This window comes from Gallinula chloropus, assembly GCF_964237585.1.
Source record: "Gallinula chloropus genome assembly, chromosome: 20".
NCBI classification, from domain to species: Eukaryota; Metazoa; Chordata; class Aves; order Gruiformes; family Rallidae; genus Gallinula; species Gallinula chloropus.
Window position 1 is genome coordinate 5819204 of NC_140105.1, and position 22317 is coordinate 5841520.

Here is a 22317-nt window from a genome sequence, read left to right on the forward strand (position 1 = left end):
ATCACATACCAGCAGAGAAAATTACCTTTGTGTCAGGCATTTCTTCAATAGCATCTATAGAGAACTGAGAAAGCTGGGTCCAGTCCCTTACTGAGACTCTTACAATACCAATACTAATTGATAGTTGAATTGGGCTCACCTCTAAAATACAAAAATGCAGTTCCATTGTAGCTGTACACCTTTATGTCCTTTCTCTTTGTATTAGGCTTTGGTTCTTGCTTCCATTCAGCTTTCTAACCATTAAGAAGTACTAATACCAACCAGACTGTAATGGCTGAGCTGGATGCAGATATAGGAGGTACTGTAACATGGAGCACAATTGTGCAGCTGCTGTGGCTGGAAAGAGCATGCATTTAACGTGCACACAGGCTTTGTATTTAACCTATCCCTTTCTATACAAAAATGCTGGCTAATTATCATTCCTTCTAACGTCTTTCCCACTGTAGATCAAAGAGTTATGTGGGTTTCTATATGTGATTTTATACAGTGAAAATTTTCTCCTTTGAAGCTTGAATGATGCATTTCTGTATGGGGGGATTGCTCACGACATGGGAAATGAGGTATGAGGGGGCTTCTGGGCTGTTACGGTGCCTGGAGCTGGCAGTTGGTACAAGGCACAGGGGAGTGAGGGAAGATGAATGCTGCTGGCTGTGTGAGAGCTATGGGCAGGGGTCTGCCTGCTTGTGCAAATGATGCAGCAAGCCTTCCCTCCTCCCCTCAGCCTGGGGAGCTGTACTCTTGGTGGGGTTCATTGCTATCCTCTCTCAGCAGTTGTGGTCCTGACTGCCACTGCTGTCTGTGGCAGTCTGCTTATCTGTGCTCCCCTTGTCCTGACGTCAGAGGAGTCAGCTGCTGTTCAAACCTGTCAACCTCATTTCAGACTCAGTAATTATCCCACCATAGCGAGTGGTACTTCCTGCACATTTCCTCCTCTGGTTCTTGGGGAAGGCCGTTGTCTCCCACCCACACTTTCCTGAAAGGTTAAGAATCTTTCTCTTCAGCTAAGTGGAAGGTTGTTCCTTTAATCATACCTTTCTGCCTGATGTTTGTCATCTTAACTAATGTGTGTCTCCCTGTGTCAGATTCATCCAATACTCATTCCTCCCAGGATTTGTGTCAAAGCATTAATTTGCTGTGAGGTATTTTTTTCATTCAGTTTGATTTCAGGACTGCTGCTGAGGCGTTTACATCTCATCCTCTGCATCTGTGGGCATGCCAAAAGCTGAGCACGTTCCCTATTAACAGCAGGATTCAAAGCTGATTTCAGGAGACCAGGCTGAGAGCTGAGGATGCCCAAATTGTGCTGCCCTGGGCAGGTCTCTGGCTGGAGAGAAAGGAACAATGAAAGCACAGTCAAGAACAGTGACTGTCTAATACTTGTCTTGTATCTTTGAGGCTAGAAATCCAACCTGTAAGGATGCTGCTGACAAAACTGGGTGACACTTGTCTCAGGAGCCATGATTTTGACCTGTGAATCATCATACAGCTGGCAGGAAGGGGTCTTGTTCTCATTCTGCATAATCCTTGTGGTCTGGACTTGCTACCTGGGTGTCAGCACAAGCCTGGAGCATGCTTGTGGGGATGCTACAGAGCTTTAGGCTCTGGTTTGGTGAATTTTCTTCATATTCTGTTTAGCTCTGGGCACTGTGTTTTTCAGTAGCACAGGGGATGTCTGAGCTACATGCTGTGACCTACCTGCCAGTCATGGTTCAGACTCACTCTGCTCTCCTCACCTTCTCCAGCCTCTTCCTACTGGTCTTCAGTATTTTGTTTGTTCTTTGCATATGATAACACCTCAATTAGAATGTGGCTGCAGGTGTGTGAGTGCAGATCCCATCTGACTGGTGTCTCTCCTGGAAGCCATGAAACCATTACTCTGTGTAAGTTCCCTGTGTGTACTGATGAGAAAGATGACACACACCACGAGCTGCAGAGAGGAAGAATATTTTCTCTGAAAGTGCATCCATGATGCATCACTTGTGAGATAAACCTGATGTTACTCAAATATTTTCCTCTTTGTTGATTAAAGACAAAGCATGCTGCACCCACATGACCAGTTGCCTGCTGTCTCTTGAGATCTGACTACTTTATGCTATATTTGACTTATGCTAATGAACAATTATAATGGGCTGTGCTTCATTTCAGCTTGTCACAGCTTTTGCTAACAGCCTTGTTTTGTATGAAGCCTGGGTTTCAGTTCTGGTAGAAGTGGAGGAGAAGGTGTTAATGCAGCTCTGCTTATTTTAGCCAGTGAGTGAATCAGTGGTTTTAGGAAAACAGTTCAATGTGTTAACTCTTTGTTTCCAGAGCAACACAAAAAAAATCACTGTAGAGTGAACAGATGGCACTGGCATATTTTTAGCCTTGCTCTCTGTTCCCATGGTATTCCAGACTGTGTGGGATTCCCCATAGACTGTTGTAAGATTGGTGGGCCCAGCCAAATGTCTTGTTTTGTAACACAGCATCAAAGGGAAGGAGAGAAATGGAATCCTGCTGAAATCAGCTTTGGTTTAGTAACTGTAGATGAGAGGTTCTCACATGGGATGGTGAGGCAGTCTGTAGGGAGATGTTGGTCTTATGATTCTCGTGCTTGCTCACTGTCAGCTGCTACATAACATTAGGAAGGGCAAAATAAATGAGAAATACTCTTCTAGTGGTGAGTGTGAGTAATTGATGCATCCAAAGGTGTAGATGGAAGAGGAAAAATGAGGGTATTGGTGGTCTCCAGCTTGCAGACAGGATGGGGAAAGGTCTTTGAGATGTGTACTTAGAGGAAACTCTGGAAACTTCTTGATTCCAGGCAGTGATCCTTGCTCAGGTGAGGTGAGATTCAGAGCTATGCACATGCATTCTGTTTCAAAGTTTATTGGTGATTGGCTGTGGTCATAAAATGTTTTGTTCTGTAAGTAGAGAGGTCAGTTCATGCAACTTGTCTGGGTTTTCAGCATCTCTTATGAAAGTGGGTACCATATCTGTGTTAGTATTGGTTTCTGCAGTGCAATGTAGAAGAATTTCTCTCACCTTGCTCCACTTCCCAGAATTGCCAAAATGTCAGAGAGAAGCCTCGTTCCTCTCCCCTTCATCAACAAATCCCAGCTCATCAGACAGACTTCTTCCTAGTGGACATGTTACTCCTTTTCCTTCTCTTTTGTGTTCTTTTCTGGTCTGTGATCTTGCCTGGCAGTGCTTAAAGCTGATCCTGTCTGTATGGGCTTCACTTAGGAAGCTGTCTGGAGGAGTGTGTGTCTGTCTGCATTGCTGTTATTTATCGGCCTGTCATCTGCAAACTTCATCACCGGGGTTTTATACTTACTTCCAGTCTGTGAGTGCAAGCACTGAGTATCTTCAAGGGAGGACCAGTCCTACCAAATCCCAGTAGAGATACTGGAATCCCACACTAATGGCTCTCCTGAGCACCTGTTAGACTCTGCACCTCTGATATGGCAGGTTGTTTTTAGCAGCAGCCCTTTAAAAGGGAGCTAATTCACAGCTAGATTAAGCATTTAGGAGGTTTGTATAAGCAAGGCAACAGCAAAGCCTGTATCTAGTGTTGTCTGTAAGGAGATGAGGTGAAAAATAGCTGGTGTCTGGCCGGCTGCAGTGTGAAGTAATGGTGGATCAGGACCTGCACAGCATCCTGGAAGTGGGATGGGGCAGAGGATGGTGGCAGTTTTTTGGGTGGCAAGGAATTACTGAGCCATACTAGCAAGAGTCCCTCTTGCTTTATTGCTGAAGGCTCTTGCACAGGGCTAGGTTTTTTTTGTCCCTGCTCCCAGTCAATAATGAGGGTGACTTACTGAAGGGGACCCTGACTGGAGAGCTCTGATGTCCCAGACTACAAAAAGACCTGAACCCAGGCGCTGGCTAAAGAGCCAGGGATGGGTCTTAGCACAGGTTTGAGTGTGAGCTGCATTGTCTGGCACTGCTCAGCTGGCACAAGTCCTGCCTCTGCATTTCACACTCTGAAGATGTAAACTTGTGCCCCTTCCCCAGATACCAAAAAGGCCAGCCTGTGCAAATCAGGGTGAGTGCAGTTCTGCTCTTCCCTGTATAAATCATGTGGGAACCTCTCTGATTCCACCCTGCAGCATTTACATATTTAATCTCCTTTTGCTGTTTCTTAAGATTGCTCAGAAATCCTCCTGCTTCTGGAGATCCTGCCTAAACACTGCTGCTGGTGCTGCATAGCCTGACCTTTCCTGCAAGTGCCTGTCCTCCCATTCTCACAGCTCCCAGGTGTTCTCTGCTGGCACTTCAGGCTGAGACGTGCTCCTGGGCTCCTGCAGTATGAAGGCAAACTGCTGAGACGAGTTGTTTATTTCAAATGGCATCTTCCAGCTGTGACTTGGATCTTGATGTAAGATTTCAGTGGATGGAGCTAGTATGTGGTCCCTCAGAACTCAATTACATCTAAACCTAACAAATTTTCATTGTGTTTACAAAATTTCTTCTGTGCTGGTCAGTTTTTGAGGAAAATTAAGTGAGGTCAGGAGAGCTCAGGGTTTCCTCTTGCCTGGAAATGGAAGCAGGGTTCAGTTCCAGTCAGAAAATCTTTGCTGAAAAAACCCTACCTAGCTGTTTTGGCAGCACCAGCACGAGAGCTGGCCAGGAGTGCTGAGAGGTGCCCCCTGTATAGAACTCACTTGCCAGAAAAGATCCGCTTCAATAAATCTCTCCTGAGGTTTGTCAGTGACCTGTCCTCTTCTCTCCTCTTCCTCTCCCTCTGCTACAAAAAATCCTTTCCCTTCTCTCGACAGTCACTCATATGCCTGGTCATGTACAACTTGTGGTCATGCTCTGAGGTACTGCACATCCTGGGATAGCAGGTGTGCTCAGTGATGCTGAGGAAAGGCTAACAAATCATTCTCCCTGCTTCTAGTTAGAGTGGCTGCAGATTGCAGAGGCTTCAGTCCCCTGCACACCTTGGTATGTACCTGTGACTGGCTCCTTGCTCTGTTTTGAGCCATGAGAGAGTTTTGAGAGTTAATCACAGGTTCCCATTTTTGCATCCTTGGCAGGATGGCTCCAGAGGACTGCTTTGATTTCGATGTGGGTTTTGTTCCAGACAGGATGGCTACAGCTTCATGAGACACTTTGGACTTCCTTTCTGCAGTGAAGGCTGAGTCTGTCCCTGTATTGGGCGCTGTCAGGTGGATGGAGGAGATAGGAGGGAAACTTTCTCACCTTCACTGGAACAGCCCTGGGAATTAAATGTGGTGTTCTGCAGTAAATTCAAAGCTGCTCCTAACATAGAGGTGCCTCTAGCTAATACAGCTAGAAACTTTGGGCTGAAGAAACTGAGGAAACATGCTGCTTAATTGCTGAGCTGTTGACTTTGCCAAAACTCAGATCCTTTCCTCATACCAAAATGGCACCAAAATCAAACTGCCTGCAGTATTTCAGCAAGCTCACTGTCTCTGCCTGCTTCACTCATCTTCTAAAACAATGACTAGATGGAGTTCAAAGAAAAATCCCTCCTTTCTGTGAAATTTTCAGGACACTATGAATTCACTATAAACACCATCTCTTCTGAAAGCTTCAGGGTTGTGTGGCTGGGCACTATCTGAAACTCCTGTTGAAGGAAATGAGTCAGCTGAGCTGTCCTATCCATGGGCACAAAATATCCCAGTGCATACTGGATATAAAACACTTGCAGGTAAATTTCTGAACAACCCTTGGGCTGACTGTGGGTTTCTGCCTTGGCTTTACTGGCACTAGGATTTCACCTCTGCTGTCCTCCTGCGTCTGGACTCAGCCACATCATGACCCTGGCAGGCAGCAGATGGTTCTGCAGCAGCTCAGATCTCAAAGTTTTAAGCCTTTTGACTTGATTACTGCTCTCTCTTCTTTACTGGGTAGGGTATGGTATGGCAGATTTCCTACTGAGATTCTGTTTGCTGTGGTCAGTCTCAGTATAGAGCTGGATAAATCATTTACTCATAGCCTTAGAGCTGAGAATCCAGCCCGTCCTGGTTCCTGACCTAAGCCAGCCTGCTTACCTACAAAGTGTGTGCCACAAAACCTCACCCATTCACCTCTGTTACACCCAGAAGTTGTATTTTGAAGCAGAGGCTCTCTAGTGGGACAATATTCTGCCTCACTTTGTTTTCCACTGCTTTGTACTGCTAATTCCTGCCCCATTAATATACATCTCTGCCTTAGTGAGTTCTGATTTCAAAATTGTTTCTTCACACTGAACCTTGTCCCTCTGTTTTCACTGTAGAGGCTCTTTAAAGTGTTCCTAGCCAACTTGTATGTGTTGGAAAGCTGCAGGGGAACAAACATGTTTTTCCAGTGCAGTCAGGATTGCTGGGAAACCCAACAGGAGGAGGCAAATGCTTTGGCTGAAGTGACCTGTTATTACAATGGAGAAATATGTTTGCATTGAATGGATAATCACCCATTCATCCAAGCAAGATAAACAATAGGGACAGAGGGTTTGGTTTTCTCTGGTTGTTTCCTAAAGCAAAAATGATTTATGTCTTCTCTCTGAGACTACTGGATGTCTACTGAAGGGTTCATTAGAGAGCCTTGCAGCTGCCAAAAGAACGGGCTAGATTATTGAGCCTACAGCTGTTTTTTTCTGTTCTTGTACTCTTCCTACAACAAAGAGTTAGTTTGCAACCCAGACCATGTTTGTGAAGGAGGACTGTGCAGCAATGCAGGAAAAGGTGTCTGTCTCCAGCCCCAAATACTGTCTAGCTCATTAGGATGCCTTGTGATGCTAAGCTCTGGAGCCCATGGCAGGCTCCCTGTGCTGCCTGCAGGTATCACAGCCACCACATGGCCATTCCAGTGCTGAATTTCGGCAGCAGTTGGCTTTGCAGTCCTGTGCACCTTGCAGTGGGATCAGCAGAGCAGGCAGGGCCCAGCGCGGCCTAGAGAGGCCATGGGGCTCAGGAGACCCCCAGCCTGGGCAGCCTGCGTGTTCCGCGTGTCCAAAACCAGGCTGCCCCTTCCACTAACCCAGCTGAACGGCTGCAGCTTCTTTTCTTGCTGGCAGGCTGCTCTAGCTGAAAACCCAGCAGCTTGTTGACTGCAAAAAAGGCTTCAGTCCTGCAGCCTGACATTCAGGCTGATAAGCCTTTAATGTTTCCCAAGGCAATAAATAAGCATTACAACTCCTGATTAATTGCTGGGAGCCAACCCTTTCTGAGAAGGGGAGGATAGGACATTATTTCTCTACAAAGCGAAGCAGAAGGATGGTTGACACACTATAGACAGCAGAGAAGATTTAGGGGTGGCTGTAATGGCATAGTTTATTCGCCCACAGCTTGAAACTGAGCTCAATTTTAAGTAATGTCTTCAGGCTGGAGTTAGCTAGGAAGAGCTTCTTCACTTATCCCAGAAAGCTACTGGTAAAAAATGCATGATCAAGTGCATTGCAGGCTTGAAACTCTGTGCCTATATGCAGGGATTTATGTATGTGTGTATATTAATGTACAAACTATGTAGGTATCCCCCTAATTATAGTCCTAGTTGATCAAAACCCTTGTAGCCCCTGACCAGTGCTGGGAGCTGTATTGATTAGTGCCAGCTGAAGGTGTGAGCACTAGTGTCAGAAATTCCATCAAGCTGTTCTGTAAGTTCTTTATCATCTCCTGCACTGATGTAATTTTCATTATAAAATCTAATTGAAAACCTGAAAGATTGTATTTAGAAGGAACTGGAGACTGAAGCACTTTGTTCAGGTAATAATTTAATATACTGTTAAGACATTTCTTAGACCTAAACGTGAACATATTTTCTGTTCCTCCATAATGCACACATTCAGGAATATAACATCTTATTTAATTTGATTTTAAAAAGTAATTGTATGTGGCTGAGCCACTGGTAGGCTAAAATCATTGGATCAACTTTGAGAAACACACTTAATGTTCCAAATTAACTGAGAACACCTGGTGACCCTAATATGTTAAAACACCCTATAAAATAACGTAGAGGCTTCCCAACTGGCTGCAGGAATCTGTGCAGTGAAACCTAAAAGACAATTTGCTGCCGCTTAGCAAGAGATCTACAGGAAATAGGATCCTCTAAAGCAACCTGCAAGCATCTGAAATAGTATTTCCTTTCCTTACAGTGCTGGGAGCTGGCCAGTTGTCAGAGCTACAGGCTGATCTGGTAATCCAGCAGACTGGTGTCTGATTAGAGTTTGTTGCTGTATCTGTGAGTGGGCAGATGCTCGGGCAGGGGCCACACCAAGGCCTTCACCAAAGCCACTGCAGCCAGGCTGGTTACATGAGCTGACACATGTCACCTATTTAAGCTATGACAGCAGTCAGGAAGATTTTCAGCTGTAAAATCCTGCTGCTCCCAGCTTCAATGGCCTCTTGGAAGAAAGGAATTTGTGCTCCTCTGTCCTCCTGTAACATCTCTTGCTGGTGAAGGTGAGCAGGAGTAGCAGTGATCCATCTGTCCCGTGTCAAGGGTGTCTCTACTGAATTGGTTTCAGTGAGGATTTTGAGCTAGTCTTGTATGTGTTAAACACACACTGCAGTTTCTGGTGAAGTGGCTGTTTCAGAAACAGAAATGTGTCATCTGTTGCTGTAAATTAGTGGGGCTACAGCAATCACTTGTGATACCAGCTGTAGGAACTCGATCATGGGTTGTGCGATAGCTGACAGCTGGGCTCTGCTGCCCGTCTGGCAGGACTCGAGCTGTTGAAGCCTTCTGCATTAAGAAAGTTTTAAGAAGATTTCTAACCTGTCGTAGCCTCAGAACTCATCATACAGATCCTGATTTGCTCTGCATACATGAGCTGACTATTTTTTTTTCCCCGTAAGAACAGGAGAGGAGAAAGGACTAAATCTAAGGATCAGATTGTTCCTTTCTCACTCAACACAGAATTCTCTCTGTGTGTAAACATTTTGTAATTTTCTCATCCAGATTTGCTCATTGCAAACGAAGCCTTTGGCTGATCATGGTATTTACTGGCACAGAGGGAATTTCTAAGCACTGAGAGAGTCTGAGGGAAGAAGTGTCATGCGCACACATTGGTGCATTATCTGCAGGGCTCTAAGAAACTGCTAGGGTTTTGTTAGCATGTGGGGAAAAAAAAAAAGAGAAACTGGGTCATCTGGATTCATTTGCTGCATATCTTTCCAGCTGGGCTTTTGTTGCTGTTCAGACTGACATATCTGAGCTCACGCTGTAGCCGCCAGGATTGTGCGGCATCCTACGTGCCTGCTGTGTTTGCCTCCTCCACTCATCTTGTTTATACTCCAGGGTGTCTGGAGGGCCCGTATCAAGGTCAGAGCTGTGCTGCAGCCACCTGTGAGCTTGCTTATGAGCAGCAAGCGGCTGCCTCTGCTTCAAGAAGGGTACCCGCCAGGTGCCACAGGCACAGGGACATGAGAGCATGTCATGCAGTACATCTATCCCAGAGACAACAGCCAGCTGGGGGGTCCCAGCACTGTGCCCACATCCCTGGACTGCTCTGCCTCTCTTCTTACTCTTCTTCAGCTCCTTGTTTCTCCATTCCTTAATTCTCAACAGCACAACACACAGCAGCATTTCCTGTCTAGAGTGCTTTTCTCCCTCTTTCCCAAAACCCTCCTGAAAAATCTGCCAGACCTTCTTTGGGGCAAATGCCAATTTGGTGTCTGTCTTTAAAGTCAGTGTAATCTCATTGTATGGTGAGTAGGGATCAGAAAGGCTAAACTGTGAAGTTGAGAATATAAGAAGTAAGCATGTTCCTTGTTTGCATAGTGTACCAAACAGAACCCTTCTCTGTTTTATCATGTTAATCTTTTTGTGCTGTTAATACATGGCTGTTTTCCTGTATAAAACTTGTATTCTTTGCTCCAGGAAGGAAGTTTTGTTTGATCCCAAGTGACCAATGAGTTTTTGTCTCCTGAAGTCTGGATTCTTCAAGGAAGGAGGCTGCTATGGGTTGTGCACATCTTTGTCCTCTCCTTCCCCAATAACTTTTGTTAGGGAGGGATGGCTATTACTAAGGTCTTAAGTTCTTAGGAGCTGCGTGCACAGCAAGGGCTGCTAGGGAAAGAGATTCTCTTAGCACAGTGCTTTAAGGTGAGAGGGTAGGTCATAGATTCACCCCTCATTAAGCTCTTGAGATCTACATAGGAGAGTATTAATATGCAGAAGTTTTGGTCAGAGTACATACCTCAGCATCAGATAATCCAACTATAAGACATGATTCGCCTTTGTAGAACAATTTGCTGGCTGATGGAAATGAGCATTACAGGTGTTCTTCCACTTGGGGTCTTCTGTAGAAGATACAGAACTGAGGAACAAATGATATACCCAGTTCAACACATATTTTATGATCTTTTCTTTTAGGTGGAAAAACTGGCCAAGTATTTGGACCCAAATGACTTGGGAAGAATCAATTTTAAGAACTTCTGTCATGGAGTTTTTGCTATCAAAGGTATGTGTGTATTTCTTCAAAATAATCCACTTCAGTTCCACTAATGTTTCTCTGGTTGCAGAAAATGTAATGATCAAAGACATTTTCTCTTTTGACTGTGGTTATTTGTAGTGACAGCAGGGCAGCTCTGGGAACAGAGCCAGTATCTTTTCCTTTTTGTGCATCTCATGTATCGGTGGTGAGCAGTGCTGGAGTTTCTACATCCACAGATGCTTGCATATTGGTTTACTGACAGTTTTTTAGAAAAAAAGTGATGTGGTTTAAAGACAAATGTAGCAAAAGAAAGAGTAGCTTTGTGGTTGGCAGGCAGTGCCAAAGTCTGATGCTTCCAGGTTCTGCTGCTGGTTTACCTAAGGAAGTTAGCAAGCCCTTGGGCTTAGGCTTCTCCACTAGGAAATGTAAGACTATTATACTCTTATTGAGGTATCTGCAGTATAGGTAATTCATGTTTACAAAGTACTTGGGGATGTGTATTGGAATGAAAAGGGTTAATCACAGGTTAGCCATACAAGCTTTGAAGATAGAGACCAGGTAGATCGAACCATCTCCTGTGCAAGGAAACACAGTCCTTAACAGAAGACAATCTTCTTATACTTCATAGCTTAGCCAAAGGGCAACAAAGCAAATGGTGAAGAGAGACTTTAGCCATTTTGCTACTGATTATTTTTCTAGTTTCCCACAGCAAAATTACCCAGCCTGCTGTAGGGAGAGCTGCCATGGCCCAGACAGGGTGAATGTCACAGCAGTAGTGTGATTCCAGGAGAAGCCTCTGAAGAGTCTGCTACAATGACTTTATTGCAAGGTCATAATGATGCAAGAACCTGACACCACAGCAATTTTAATTAGAAGTTTATGGCAGCCAAAGACAATGTACACTCACGTAAAATTAGAGTGAGAAGCTGCTCTCAGTCCATGTTCGTTGAGACACCTTCCAAGGTGACACTGATGTATGTGACAATAGAAAGCCTGTTAGTGCAGGGACATTAAAGTCTATACTAGAGGTTTTCCTTGTCTGGGAAATGCTGTAACAAACTGGGTGCTAGGTTAAGTAAGAAAAGCTCTGTAAATCATCTAGTAGTCCTCTGTAATTTGCAGTCTAAAGATACACACAAAATATGATCAGGAAGGGGTAGATGTGACCCAAAGAACATCTCCTCTGCAGTAACTGTGCCCTTGCTCACAGTGGGCAGTACCCTCAGTGAAGGAGTGGGCAGCTGCATTTCCTTTACTGTGGGGACAGTGTGTGTGTATTGACAGTTACAGGGGAGTGATGATGGCTTGGGAGTTCTCATCTGTGCTCACCTTCTGGGAGCTGATCCCCTTATCCATGTCCTTGTGTCTAGTTCTGCAAAGGCATGACTGAATGAAACTGTAATATCTTGTGCTCCAAGTTCATAAAATTAAAGCCATTATGTGGAGCATATTATAAGGAGGATCCAAATCATATTCTTGATGTGTATTAGTATGTGTATGTGAACAGATAGAGAGAAGCCATCCAATTCTGCAGCATCACCTAGAGCTTTCTTAGCACATCATTAGCATTGTCAGCACTTCCACAGTGTCAGTGCCAGGCGTGTACAATCACAGGAGCAGTTGTATCTGTTTCTGATAAGATGTTGTTACTCATGCTTTCACAGCATCTCTTTAGAAAGGCTGCTTCTGTTGCTAATCTCACAGCATGGAAGTTCTATTGGTCTTTACCCACCAGCCACAGTTTTCTTAAAAATGAAACTGTTCATGTTAAAGGTCAGAGAGGATATGCCTGTCTGTCAGAATGGAAAGCCTCCACCATGTTGTTACCTCTCACTTTTCAGTGCAGCCACATCCCAGGGGCAGTAGCAGGCTTGTTACTGGACAAAAGCAATTTGTCTTGGCACCAACAGATTAGAAATATGATTCTTTGACATCTCAGCCCATTGCAATTGCTTGGGGCAGTCAGATTAATGAAGAAAATGAGATCCTACTATAAATCCAGTGGGGTTTGGGTTTTTTTTTCAGTAATAGAGTATGGGGGTGTATTAAGCATAGCACTGGAAGCCAAATGTTTAAATTCAAGCTTTAGTATCCTAATGACTGGCCATATTTCTTAGATATGAGAATTCAAATTAATTTGTCTTATGGATGCATGCTGAAGAAGTTTTTTGCTGCACAGAGGTGATATAGTGGGGGTTTTTGGTAGTTAGTGCCTGAGTTTGTTTAAAGCATGAGGCTTGAAGCATCTAGAACAACAGATTCAGATCTCAGTGGTAAAGATTTGGCCTCAATTTGAGCATTTCAGATCCAGGCATGGAAAAAACTAAATGTTGGAACCTGAAAAATTCCCAATGCTCAATGCCTGCTATGTATCTGGTTGGCAGAAGCTCTCCTTGCAAGGAGAATCCTGTATCTAAGATCTGCAGCTTGGTCTCTCTCCTCCATAAACCAGGGCATTGTTCACTCTTGCATGGCACAAATGGAAAGGGTTGTGTTCTTTTACAAGTGTCCATCAAGCTGTGCCTCCTCCTTAGTGCTTCTGAGCTGGATAAGCCTCATGACATGAGTTATGTACCTTCACAGCAGCTGGGGAACTGCCAGGTGAAACAGGCAATTAATCTTTGGCTGCTGGGTAGCAGGAACTTTGGAAGTGATGGAGAGGACTTTCTCAAGTGGAGGTATCTTTGGTGGAGGGGAGAAGTGTGTTGGAGGAACACTGTTGGGGTGGAATACTGGGACAGGCAGAGTGCTTTCCATTTATGTGAAGCTTTGCTGCTTTTGCTGGCCCTTTGTGGATTAAAGGACTTTGCTGCAACATCTGTGCTGAGCTCCTGCTGTCTAGGCTGCTTTCTCCATGCAATTAGGAACAGGCTTGCCATCACATTTAAAGCTTCACAGCTGTTTCATTGGAATGCCAGAATATGCCAGTCTTGCTCCTGCTGAAGCTGCCCTCTCTGTCTGCTCCCTGCATGGCTTTATTTCTCATAGCTGTCAGGCTGGGGAGCGATTGCATGAACTGACACTGGTACCCTGGTACCCAGCAGCTGTGGCAAAGCAGCATAGTCTGAGCAGCAGCACTGCTCAGAGTCAGAACATCCTCAGAGGCTGAATTCCCATTGCTTTCAGCCAGGTCAGTGTGAGATCCATGGCTGTTTGCTCAGTGGAGTCAACGACTGGTTTTGCTGTACTGGATTTATTGCACTGATCTAGTAAATAGTTCTGCCACTCATAATACTTAAAGGCTTGAGTGCAGCTGTTATTTCTGATGCACTGGGCAGGCTGGGGGGTTCCACAGTCAGGTGGCTTTGGAGGACTGGGGTCCTAGTATGTTTAGCAGGCTCTATTTGTGTCTGACCTGTTCCTTCTATTTTAAGGTTTCTGTTGTCTTTCCAATATAGTGTCTCTGCTTTGATATTGCATTTAAAAAAGCCCAAACCCTGACAAATAAAGGGTGAGCTCCCCCTACTGCACTTGGTGTCATGGATCACAGAGATGAGAGACTACAGTGCAAATACAGATTAATACAGAATTAAAAGGTAAAGGTAAATTCATTCTGACCTTGTAGATAAAAGTTAAAAAGTAGGTATGTTTATCCCTAAGTTCCCAGCAATTTTGATGAAAACTCCAAGAATACAGATTAGCCCAAAGCTTTAAAGAAATGTTCAAAAAGGGAAGTTGGCTGTTCTAGTAGTTCAGACTGTGCCAGATTATGTGGACTGTGAAAGAATATTAAAATAATATAGTATGAAATTTGATGTTGGATGGTTTTTGTTTGGAGTTGGTTGGTTTTTTTACAGAAGTTTTCCAAAGCAGAATATTTCTGGCCTTCTGTTTCACTGGAGATTTTTTATAATTTCATTCAGAGGCTCCAAACAAATGTATTTCTCACAAAACCAGTGCCAAGTTGTGACTACCTCTTTTAACTTTAAAATCTAATTAGCAGTGCCACAGCTGAGAACAGTATTGTTCCAGTATTTGCCCTGAAGATCCAGTATGGAATAAGAGTGTAAAAAGCATTTATTTGCTGGATATCAGTATTTCTGATACATCCCAATATCTAAGACCAGGTCAGCTGTGTTATCACAGGAATTTCAGTAAAGAACTGCAGAAAACCTCAAAGTCTTTATGAATCAGCTTAGGTTTGTAGCTGTAGATGTCAGGCTTCATGGAATGCCATAGCAGGATGATCTGATCAATCTACCCAGTCTTTTAAGAATAACAGGAGCGGTGCTTGGGATGGCTCCATGGAGAAGCACTGCCATGTAAATGTGAAGCTCTCCTGTTGTAAATTACTCTATAGCTGTTTAATGAACTGAAGTTGGTTACTCTTAAAAGTACTTCAGAGTTTTCTAAAACCCACCTAGATTTTACTAAATACAGCCTGAAACCATAAGTGAATCTAATATACCATTAAAGATCCAAGGGTAGATAAAATACAAAGCTATTGCTCTTAGGAAAAATGCCAGGAACCAACTACATTCAATTAAGTAACCAGATTTGATTTCCTATAGCATTAAAATTGCTTAATTGCCTGTGAAAATTGCTTGATGCAGTATGGGTTAAATCTCCTCCTTGGAGCATTTGCAGGAAATAACTTTGCTACAGTTGTATTTGTTTGTGGCAAGAATGTCTGTTTGCAAATTGACTGCTAGGGTGTGAAAACCAATTTTAAAAAAAAACTGAAGGTAAATTTGTAAAATGATCTGCTAGCTGTCTGGCATCCTGAGTGGACTGAAAAAGTTTCAATTTCATGTCTTCCCATTCAATGACTTGTAAAACACTTTCATCATCTTTGCTTAGGACTAAAGAGGATCCTGCCCTGCTTCTGGACAGCCAACGCTGTGTTTGAGAGTTTGAGTCTTAAAATGAAAAATATTATCTGTCTGTTTTCAGAAAAAGAAGGGATAAATGACCTTGTGGTTTTGTGCTACTTGGAATTCTTATTCTGCATTAGACTTCTGTCCAGGAACACGTCACTGGCTATAATTCCAAGCTCATATTCTATTCCTTAACCCAGCTGTGGCCAAATGAACTTTGGATTTTTTACTATTAGGATAAATAGTTTTTAACTCGGGTAATTTTAAAAGTCAGAGCAGGCTAGGCAATGACTCAGTGCTTTGACATATCCACAGGTATCAGTTCTTGTTTAACAAAGAGCATTATGAGTGACGCAACGAAGCTGCCTCTGTGCTGGCTCATCAGGTGTCTTTAGCCAGAGAAGAAAATTCAACAGCTTCTGGCCGTTCTCACTTTGTGATCTGATAGTTCAGTTGTCTCTCCAGATACGAGTTTGTATCTGCTCTGTGTCACTCTGCACGGTGACCAGATAACGTGCAGCCCTTTAGCAGTGCTCCTCCATGGGGAGCATCCTTCTGTGCTCCACCACTCGGTGCACCAGGAGGTGAAGCTATTCCTGGGTTAGCTCTTTGCCTCCATCCTCTGGCTCTCTGTGGCTGCAGTGCAGACAAACCTCCTTGCCAGTGCTGCCCAGAAATGAAGATGAGGAAATTTTCCCAACCGTAGCAAGAGAGAGAGGACACTGAGCACATTAATATCTGATGATCCAAGTAGGCATCCAAGGGAAGTATCTCTAATCAGCCATATAACTGGCTTTCAGTTTTACCTTCTCCTGGAAAATGAAGTTACAGCAATAATGAGACATCTTAGTGCAGGAGGTCCTTAGAATAGCCAGAAAGTATTCCTTCACTTATTTGCAATGGGTTATTTATGGACAGCTTCTAGCCTTGGGTGCATACTGTTGCACAGCTTGAAATACCCATCATGACAGTTCTGCAAGCCTAGGCAAGCATGCTGCTTTTCAGGAGTGGTACTGGTAGCAGAGAGCACCCTGTGTGCCAGATGAGACTTCTCCCTATACAAGTTGTTTCCCAGTGCCTTGATATTTCCATACTGAGATTTACAGAATAAACCTTGGGTGGTTTTTCTGGGGGGAGGAGGGTGTTGCAGTTTTCAGCCTGGTCTGTGACATGTTAATTTAGCTCACTGGTATTTCCCAGGCTGCAAGCCAAAATATATTCTGGTAATAAGACAACATGTGCACAGTATTGGAGACATTCCAGTGTCCTCTCTTTATATTATGCTCCTGGTGTGAACCTCTTGGAGTACTTGGAAAAATCAAATTACCATTTAGATAAGGAAAGCAAAAGGTGACCTGACAGTGTGCTGAAAGAAAGGTCTGGCACCACTGTCCTCCAGAGTTAAGAAATTTGTGCCTTGGCAGGAAAAAGATTAACAGAGAATTTATTCTTCAAACACAATTCTTAAGAAGAATAAAACCAATGGCTTGAAGCTAGTGGGCTTTTCCATTGTTTTGGGCCATTAAATCCTTCTTCATGGTCTTTGGTGACTTTTCCCTTCCAAAAATTTTTAGAACTGTGTAAACACTTCTCCTTCATTACACTGATCTACATCCATTACTGTGTAGCACTGGGCATTTATTTTCTATTTTGTTTTGCTGGTGATAACTCACTCCAGTAAGTAGGTGCTCCATATCATGCAGAGACCTCTTGGCAAATAAGGGGTTCCTGCATGTAAAGACTCTTATGCTGGGTGCTGGCATAAGGCAGTTTGATGAGTAGTAGGTTTTGGTTATTAATGTCAAAAGGTATTAACAGTAAATTGATTTCTCCTCTGTCAGAGGACTAGAGAATAACCTGGGAGGACACATGGACTGGAGGGATGACCTAAACTGGCCACAGGGATATTCTGTACCATATGACATTATCCTCATTACATCACTGGGGGTTGGCTGGGTGGTAGGGTGGCACAGGTACTTGCTGAGTGATGAGCAAGTGTGCTGTACATCACTTTGTATATATATACATACATATATATGTATTCTATTTTCATCATTATTATTCTCTGCTTTTTCTGCCCTATTTAACTGTTTCTACCTCAAGCCACGAGTTTTCTCTCTTTTCTTTTTGATTCTCTCCTGCATCCTGCTGCCAGGGAGGAGTGAGCAAAGGGCTGTGTGGTGCTTGTCGTGCCTGCCAGGTTAAACCATGGCAGATAATGTACAACACATGCTGAGAAGGTTTCACACTGTTTAGGCCCAAGGCTGTAAGCTGGTTATTCTGAAGTAACCTGACCTGATATTGCTGCCTCTGCAGCTCAGCATGTCACATGCAGCCATTAGTAATTAATGGGGAAGGAGGCATTTGGTGATTACAGTGTTTCTGTATTTGTCTCAGGTTTTCAGATCAGAGCAGGACAGATGGAAACCCAGATATTGATTTGTAGGTAGTTAAGGATGGGTAGAGGCTAGAAGCTGACAACCTCCAGTTGCAGTGCATAGGTACTTGCTGGCAGCACTGCACCCTCTGTGACAGAGCTGTTTTCCAAGGGGAACTTGTGATGTTTCGGTATTGCCCCTTTGTCACTTAGACCAGAGAAAACCAAAAGCAGCTCTGCTGACACTAGTATGCAGCAGAGATGGGCTCGTGCCAAGCCTCATGTGTTTGGCTTCAGAGTTTTGGGTTGGTCAGGGGTGGGTTTCAGTCTCACAGGATGGTTTACCCGCGTTGAGCTTTTGGATTCATTGCAGCGTAGTGTATCCATGCTGAGAGTTGGCAATAGTGAAACTGCACACATGCTGAATACATGCTGTTGCAGAAGTCTGAAGGCAGAGCCTTGTTACAGCTATTGAAACATATTCCACAACTTTCATGGATTTGTGTGTACAGATAGGCTGCAGACCTGTGTGTCTCCCTCCGTTGTCTTGTGCAGTCTCTGGGAATCTAAACTCTCAGCCTGACCATCCACTCTTGTTTCTGCTTGCCAGGCTGTGAAGAGTTACTAAAAGATGTCCTGTCTCCTGAAAACTCTGGGCCTCAACACTATGAGCCACAGTATGTTGATTACTATTACCAGGTAAGAGAAGCACTAATTCTGCTTTATGGTAGTGGGCTGGGGAGGCCTCTGGAGTGGTGTGTAGTTGGGTCATTGTAAATGCTGCTGACCTGTTGACCTCTTCCTTCATAGATTCATGACTGGTAGTAAGTCTTCCACACTGGTTTAAGCTGCACTTAACACAGGGTCACTGCCAGCTGATGTGAGAGTATTTAGAATTTGGATAGTGCTGCTCTTAGAAGCTTCAGTATTCACTTGGCTGAGAAGGGAGACATCGCATACAAGCTCACTGGCACCACACAAGTGGAAAACACTGATTTGTAGCTAATTAAATCAGTCAAACTTTGTGGGTGAACAAGCCCTCAGAGACCTTCTGCAGATAATAAATGGGCTCAACAGCTGTTGGGAAGCAGAAACAATACACCTTTGCTAACCTTGATAGTATTTTGGCTGGTAGGTACAGCATTTTCAAACCACTGAAAGCCTGCCTCTGTATCCTTAATTTGGCAGTGTCTGGGTGGTGTAAGAAGCAGGGCAATGTTAAGTTTCCTTTAAGCATCTGTTTCTCTCTCCATTTTACTTTGGTTTCAGTCTCCTCCACCAATGTAAAATCTTAAGATGGAAGGTACAGTTAGCATTGTACCTTCAGAAAAGGATTGCATGTCAATGGTGTTAGAGATTGCAAGTGACCCTGAAGTCAGTAGGGAAAGCATTTTACTTCCCAGTAAGTGTGAGAACAATACTCACGCACTGAGGAAAGACCTGTGATAAGCATGCTGGTGTCACAACACTTCATGGTTACACAACATGGTTACGCTGTTCCTACAGAAAGTACAGAAACGTTTCCTTCACCTGGGTGCAGATGATGTGTCATGAGGTGGAAGGAGCGCCCCATGACTGCAAACAGGAGGGCAGAATTTGGTCATAAGGAACAGTTGTTTGGGCTTATTGACTCTGATGAAATGACAGGCTGGTTTCAGTACCAGGGCTGTGGCAGGCACTGCCATCACCTATGTTAAACCCCTATGTTTTTGTAGCTGATGACATAGATAGCTGTCATGCTGTTCCTTGGTTGCCTTAAGAGATACCATAAACCAAACTCCATGTTTGCTGTAGATAAGAGAGGCTGTAAAATGGGAACCAGCTCTCTGCAAACACCAGATGTATCCCTATTGCTCTGCAGACATTGCAGGCTGCGTCTGACACGCTGTGAAGGAAGGTCATTGGGTCTTTGGTCCTCAGGGATGTCACATCTGCTGTCACCCAAAGATGTACTGTGGACAGTGCTGGAACTGGCTGCAAACTGCACCACTCCTGCCACCTCTCAACCTGGAGAGCCTGAGGGTGGGAACTGCAGCTTGTAATCCTGATGAGTTCGAGATTTGTGCCTCTGGGAGAGGAAGGGGGCAGAGGATGACCCTCCTGTTCAGGAGGAGTTCACCTGGCACTGCTGTGGTGGAAGCCTTGCCGATTGCTCCTGGGCTTCTGATGCCACCAGCCCCTGATACGGTCCCTGCAGCAGGCAGCACTGTCACAGGAGAGCCTGGCAGCTCTGTTTGCCCATTTTAACTGGGCCACTGCAGTCCTTGTGCAGCCTCTGAGCAGAACCAGGTTCTTCCCTCCCCTGCCCACAGGGCCGATGAGCTGTGGTGGGAGGGAGAGGACAGGGAACTCCCGTGTGGTTCCCACCGCGCTTGTCTCACAGCCCCTCTGTGCCCTCTGGAGGGGACCGGTTCACCTACAGCCTCTGGCTGCCGGTGCAGTTCAGAAACGGTGCGCTAGATGTCAGCTAAAGACTGGGGAAAGGGGCGACCAGGTTCGCTCTTGCTTTAAGGAGCCTCTGCTTCGGCAGAAAGTCGGGGTTTTAAATCTGATGCAACAGAGACCGGAGGCCCGGGTGGGTTCGAGGTCATCAGCATTGATGGCATTTTCCCTGCTCCAGAAGCACACGAGCTCTCCTTGCCTCCCCCAGACCTCAGTGAGTCCCTGGAGATGCAGTCGTTTATGGGCAGCTCCTATTGCCTGTCTAACCTGATTGTCATCCCAGTATACCCCTTGCACATGTAATTCTTAGGCAGCAGAAGGATGCATCTGCTGTGATGGCACCAATAGGTATTTTAAAAGGGAATGCATCTCTTTTATTCCACCCCAGGGCTTCCACTTGCACAAAGGCAGGTGCTGAGCTGGGTCATTGTTACGCTGTCTCTGTATTCATAATGTGATTTGAGAGGAAGAGAAGATTTCTCCTTGTCACATGTTATTTTCCCTGTCCCCTACTTCCATTTCACTTCCCCTCCCCAGTGCCTACTCCCTGTATTGTAACTTTCCAAAACCCAAAGGAGAAATCTGAAGAGGTGAAGGTAATGCCAAGAGGTGGGATGAAGTGGCAGGACCCACAGTGAGGTGCTGAATTCATCCAGCTGTTCATGTACATTCTGTCAAATGGAGAAGAAGAAACTGCCAGGCCTCTAGCCTTTAATTGCAGCCAACTGAATGCAATTAATTTAAATTGATATATAAAATCCCCTGATACAAGGAGCTGGGGGCATTTCATTTGACATTTCCTAAATGGTCTGCTTTTACTTGTTTCTTTTTCCTCCAGTGTAAACAAGAACAAATGCTGGTGAGCTTTTAATGTCTGAGAACTTTGTCCAAAGATGTGGAAAAAATCCTATTGTGTATGCAATATAAAATGCAAAGACCATTCCACGAGAGGTTTCTAATGGTCTATAAAGAGAGGCTGTGTCAGCAAAATTTCAGGTGAATGGAGAGCTTTTCCTTTGCACTCAAGTCTGTTAAGGTGTGACATGCAGAAAGCACAGAGCAGCACTTGGTTACTACAGGACTCTCAGATCAGTGGGAGATTTCCCAATACCTTCCATCAGTATTGAATCAGGCTGCAAAGAATATGTCAGCACATAGATAGAAGGTTGGTCCAGGAAAGTTAGGAGGATGGTGTTGAAGTTAGTAGTTGTAATACCTCTCAGCTCCAGGACCTACAAATAAACCCACCCTCTCTGTATATGAATTCAGAGTCTGGTGGTTTGGTGAGAGTCTGTCTGTGCTCCATTTCAGGCACTGCTTCAGTTGAGTGCTGTTTATTAGTATAATTTCTGTCTCTTACAGCCTTTAGAGAGATAATAGAAATGCTCTGAATTTGCCAGAAGCCAATTTATCAATCCTGAGTTCCTTTCACAGTGTCTGCTGCTATGGCCTCAGCTGTTGTTCTGGCTCCAGTTTGGAGACAAGAGTCTCCCTAGTCCAGTGTGCAGGATTTGCTTTGTGGCAAGCATCTGGTAGCACTTCAGAGCCCTTGGATAGCCTTTTGGAGATGGTAACAAACAGAAAGACCACAGCTGAAGTATGTGTGTGAAAACCCAGACCCGGATTCAGCCAGCTCAAACAAAGCAAAGCGCCTGTGTCTAGTATTTCCAAAAGGTTGGCTCTGGGCCTTCCCGGGCACCTAGCCAGCTGGGAGCACTAGCCACAGGACTCGGAGGGACTTAGGCTGGCTGCATCCACAGTTCCCCAGCCAAGGTTTTCATTGCAGTCCCTGAGAAGCAGTGTTCTGCATCTCAGCAACAGGAGCTGGATGTTTCAGCTCTTCACCTGGTGTATTTTGGCTGTTGAGATTTGAAGGGTCACCTGGATAGATGGCAGAAAAGGAGGCTGAATGACAGATCTTAGAGGCTCTCACCACCAGGTAGCTGGGTACCTATTTGGGTAGCTGCCTGCCAAGGGACAGACTGTGTTTTTGCATGTCAGCAACTGCCTTTTCATCTGAAATCAGTGCCCTGATGCTGTACATGCAAAGCTAGTGGAAGAGTGTGTTGTAAGGTACAAAACAACAGGGTCCTTGCTTTAAACAAGACTGCTTGTTTCTTATTAATTGTTGCTCATTTGAGTTGCTGATTCCTGGGTTTTTTGCTCCTCTCACCTGTAAATAAGACAGTGAATCTGCCTCTTAATGAGGTATGGGATGATTGCTGCATGTCAATGATTGAGCTGCCTTTTCAGTGCTGTGTGTGTTTGCCTGCCTGCCAAGTGATTAATTACACTGTACCAACAGCAGAAAAATTGTT

General features: G+C 44.6%; 1 protein-coding gene across 1 annotated transcript in view; it reads left to right on the plus strand.

Moving 5' to 3' along the window:
* Positions 1-22317, plus strand: part of RAB11FIP4 (RAB11 family interacting protein 4) — a gene marked incomplete at both ends in the record, with an annotated part of 109992 nt that overhangs the window by 26238 nt on the left and 61437 nt on the right. Inside the window, 2 exons of the mRNA XM_084273690.1 lie at positions 10303-10390; positions 18168-18256. Coding sequence (XP_084129816.1) covers positions 10303-10390; positions 18168-18256 — 177 coding nt within the window. The remainder of the gene's footprint in view (positions 1-10302; positions 10391-18167; positions 18257-22317) is intronic.